The sequence below is a fragment of the Cryptomeria japonica genome, chromosome 1 (assembly GCF_030272615.1).
Source record: "Cryptomeria japonica chromosome 1, Sugi_1.0, whole genome shotgun sequence".
NCBI classification, from domain to species: domain Eukaryota; kingdom Viridiplantae; phylum Streptophyta; class Pinopsida; order Cupressales; family Cupressaceae; genus Cryptomeria; species Cryptomeria japonica.
In genome coordinates, this window is record NC_081405.1 from 470702292 (window position 1) to 470704099 (window position 1808).

The 1808-nt window shown below is 35.3% G+C and overlaps 1 protein-coding gene across 1 annotated transcript; it reads right to left on the minus strand.

Moving 5' to 3' along the window:
* Nucleotides 1–450: 450 nt before the first annotated feature.
* LOC131071685 (uncharacterized) lies at nucleotides 451–1264 on the minus strand. The gene has a single exon (XM_058007630.2). It carries the CDS (start codon nucleotides 913–915, stop codon nucleotides 628–630), a length of 288 nt encoding a protein of 95 aa, XP_057863613.1. The 5' UTR covers nucleotides 916–1264; the 3' UTR covers nucleotides 451–627.
* Between the last annotated feature and the right edge of the window lie 544 nt (nucleotides 1265–1808).

A 1808-nucleotide genomic window follows, 5' to 3' on the forward strand; every position in this document is an offset into this window, starting at 1 on the left:
ACGTATTAATTATTATTTTAAAAATTAGAATAATTATGCAATTATAAATGTTTAATCAATAAAACACCTTCAACTTTAAATATCAATTTGTTCATTACAATTATGGGCACTCTCATCTTTTGTGATGTTGGAGGAACACGACCAAGATCTATAAGTAATGCGATTTTTTGGAACCAATTTAGCGGCAGCCGTTCACCAAGCCCCCCATAAATAATGCGAAAATCGTGATTTTTTAGAACCAATTTAATCGTTCATTAATAGCACCAAGCCCCCATAAATATTAATATTTTAACTTTAAGATAAAAAACTAAATTAAAAAGATTAAATATGATAAACAACAACTGCCTCTCAACATTAACAAACATGCTTTCTAATATTCAGATGAACATTTCCAATCAAAATTCAGCTTGAAACCTCCTGCCGCCGTGAAACAGGTCAAACATTTCCATAGAGAAATTCAATACTTTTAGTTATTTTGCATAGAATTATGTTTACATGGAATTCAAGAAATCAATTTGGAAGGCAAATCCTTGAGAAGCATGAAAAAAAATGTACAATTACAAGAACTTATTCTGCAAATCTCCCAACATTTCTCTACTTTTGCATTCCACAAGGAAGGCAATCATCTCAAGCAGGCTTGGCAACTGGAATTTCTTCATCTGCGTGTAGATCTCCATCGAGGCAAGCAGAACAAGTTTTTTCCATCCACCCAACACAGTCATATTTGCTATTGGCACTCAACAAACGCGCTGCACAGATTCTGCCCGCCACACAGGCCAGAACTCCCAAGATGGTTATGACTGACAGAACTGCCAAAACAGGGCCAACAGACCCATTTGAATGAGATCCGCTGCCTTGACTGGAAGCTGCATTTTCATACACCAATGCAGGTTGCTGTTCAACTGGCATTGCCATGGCCTTTTTTCAGTTCTTCTGTCAAAATTCTTCGCTGCTTCACATTATATGAGGAAAATTGAAGTGATTGATGGTAATGCTAAATCCCGATTTGAGATATGCTTAGATCCGTATGGAAGTCGGCAGCTTCTTTTGGCTTTTACCCACGCCTGTGCTGAACAACCCAACTGTGGCCGAAAGAGAAAGGGAAGCAGATTTCTGGCCCTCGAAGCAAAGTGGGTTTCAAGGAATACAGAGCTTATTCAATACAAAAGTCACAGACAGAATAATTTGGGAACTGAAAAATGAAGGCAAAGGTACTGCTGTCCACCTCATTCGTACTTCTTTTGCTTAAAGCTCAATGATTCCATGGATTTCTTTATGGGATTTTGTTTAAGGGTCAGTCTTTGGGTCTGAACCGTTCTTTTCCTCAATATTCCTGGATGATATTGTAATGATGGAATTGGGGTTTTCTCTTACTCCCAAGATGAGGTTATGACTTTCATTTTGAAGGATTCTTACTTTTTGTTATTTTGAATGTTTTCAATGTGATAATGTTATTTTTTTCTTGGAAGAGTTTATTGATAAGCTTAATTTAAAGTCATTTTCTTATGTTCTTAAGAAATAGATCACGAGTTCAAATATCACAGCGTATGCCTCGTTTGTAGCACACTTAGTCCCATGTAGACCCATATACAGATCAACATAGTGAATTATAAAAAAATATTTCTTTCTTTCTTTTTATATGATCATAGGGTCACATCTTTTATACCTTATTTTAGATACTTGATACAACTGGATCTATATATTGATACCTTGATTCATGATTATGCTAGTAGATTAGTGTTTTCATATATTGGATGGTAATAGTCATTGATTGTTACATTTAGTTATATTACATTTAGATGTGTAAG

Coding starts and splice junctions, on each gene's coding strand:
- LOC131071685 (XM_058007630.2), bottom strand. CDS start 915: ATGGCAATGCCAGTTGAACAGCAACCTGCATTGGTGTATGAAAATGCA.